The sequence below is a fragment of the Antrostomus carolinensis genome, unplaced genomic scaffold (genome assembly GCF_000700745.2).
Source record: "Antrostomus carolinensis isolate BGI_N321 unplaced genomic scaffold, ASM70074v2 scaffold26104, whole genome shotgun sequence".
Classification (NCBI taxonomy): domain Eukaryota; kingdom Metazoa; phylum Chordata; class Aves; order Caprimulgiformes; family Caprimulgidae; genus Antrostomus; species Antrostomus carolinensis.
The window spans coordinates 20889-23165 of NW_010310495.1; the positions used below are offsets into that span (position 1 = coordinate 20889).

The 2277-nt window shown below is 38.2% G+C and overlaps 1 protein-coding gene across 1 annotated transcript in view; it reads right to left on the reverse strand.

Moving 5' to 3' along the window:
* The window catches only part of SPIRE1 (spire type actin nucleation factor 1), a gene marked incomplete at its 5' end in the record, with an annotated part of 44917 nt that continues 42640 nt past the window's right edge, over positions 1-2277 (reverse strand). Inside the window, 4 exons of the mRNA XM_029084619.1 lie at positions 1-253; positions 1020-1156; positions 1245-1272; positions 1976-2046. Coding sequence (XP_028940452.1) covers positions 1-253; positions 1020-1156; positions 1245-1272; positions 1976-2046 — 489 coding nt within the window. The remainder of the gene's footprint in view (positions 254-1019; positions 1157-1244; positions 1273-1975; positions 2047-2277) is intronic.

Consider the following 2277-nt stretch of genomic DNA (forward strand, 5'->3'; position numbering starts at 1 on the left):
TCAGATCTCATTGATAGTCCTTTCAGAGGGGCAGTATTCAGAGGTTCCCGGTGACGACATGTAGAAGGACTGTGTTTTCCTTTTTAACCTGGCTCGCTTGTTGGCCAGAGACAGGCTGCGCCGGCTTGAATTGATGATTTCTGAAATGAACTTCTTGCAGTCCACGCACACCTCCATTGTGCTCCAGTCCTCCATTAATTCTTTGGGAAACTCTTCATGTGACTTATCCACAGATTTGGACCTTGAGGTCAACCTGCAAGGCAAAAGAGCAGGACCTGTCATATCATTTAGCAGCAAGGCAGCGGGTCCCAAGGGACACCTTCAGGACACAGCACATCAGAATGGTCTTGACTCAAATCTTCCTTTCTCCGGTCCCAAAAACGACACCAGGAGACCAACCACTGGAGAGGACAGCTTCTGCCTAGTGCGCCAAGATTGTAGGGTCACTAACTGAGGGCATGTGTAACATTTACCTTGACTAAACAGATGATGTGTTTAGCTAATTTGACCCAGCATCATAGCAGTAGTGATTTATGCAAAGGGTTTATACTGCAGATGCCCTCAAAAAGGAGCATTATTTATATTTAATTTCTTGGGTTAGCTTTGACAACCATCTGTGTATAAGATACAGAACCAGGAGATAATTTGATAATGTCAAAGTTAAAAAAAATGGTGAAAATTAGAATTAGAAAAATTAAGGGAAAAAAGATAAATCTCTGCAAGACATCATTGAATTCCCATTCAGTGAGTGATTCCCACCTGTGAGATTTATCTCTGGAGAGTCTATTCACATCATAAAAAAAACATGCAGGTTTAAGACATGCTGTCAGTACTGCTGTTTCTGTAAATCAAAGCAGTGAGTGGAAGAGACATGGATTTTCAGGCTTCAGAAAAGTTAGAACGAGCATTAGAAACATTGACAACAAAACAAGTAGACAGTAATTAATGATTGATAACTCAAGAGGAAACATTTAGGAAGCATTTCCAACAGACACACTTGAGTTAGGGTTGTTTCTCACCTGGACATGCTCCGCAGTGATCGGTGGTGACTAGTAGAGGGTTTCTCTGGCCTCATAAAGCTTTCTCCTCTTTGCAAGGTTGAAGGTCCCAGTGAGAAGATGGGGAGAGTAGAATATGGCTTTGATGGCAACCGCATCTGTTGAGAATAGCAGAAGGAACATGCAGTATCATTACAAAGATTACAGCTTTTTAGAAAGGGTCTAAGCATAATTTTATTTACTTACTTTTTTGCAACACTGTGAGCATACAGGCCTGTGCGAGAAAGCAAGAGCATTAATCACTTCATTGGGCAAAATTACATTTAAATCAAGAATAAGGGATAAGCGTTTTCAGGAGTTAAGAATCTCCCTCCCCCCAGTTTTTTCTTTTTAAATCTTCGTCAATGTAATAATTTCAATTAGAACGTGAAGCCAAAAGCAAAGAGAAATGCTAAACAAGAACTACAGCTAAATTAAAAAACAGAAAAAAAAGAAGCTGTTTTTCCTCTAAAGAAATCTCCCTTGGCAGCACAATAAACCAATGATTCTATAGATTAGCAGACTTATTGCCTCACTGTTCAACTTCAAATTTTTCATTTTGCATGCAAACGATTCCTTCTCCCTTCTCGCCCACTGATACTCCAAAAATAATCCAAAATGGAAATTGCCTTGAAATGCTTTTGCCAACAACAGAGATTATGGAACTGGTGATTGGAGAGTCTGAATAAATTCCATCTCACTCTCCCAAGAACATAGAAGTGTTTCTCTTGCTTTTAGCCTGGAGTTTCAGTCCAAGGAAACAATTCTGTCACTTAAGAAGGAACTGTTGTTGCATATTTATTTTTTTAACATCGACTGTTAAAGAACTAAAAATAATCAACTGTATGCAGTGGAAACACTTGGGTATTTCTACTGTATAAATCTGTATTTTTCATTCTGAAATGACACTAATTTATTAACAGATATTAAATATTTACCTCTTACAGAACTGACAAGTGTAGGACCAGGTAAAGAAAGAAAACCTTCTTGTTCGACAGCAAAAGCAGAGCTAAAAGAAGAACAGAGGAGTCCACGATGTTAGGCACAATAATGACTTCATCTATCAGTTACCATCAGCATGACCACAGTTGCAGTACTACATCCAGTTCTGGGGTTCATACTTCTAAGATGATATTGAAAAGAATGTTCTAGAATTCTATCTCCCTATATTTTAAAATACTACTTTATTTTTTTTTTAACCTAAATTAAATACTTGCCAGTTAATTACAAACATTTTCAC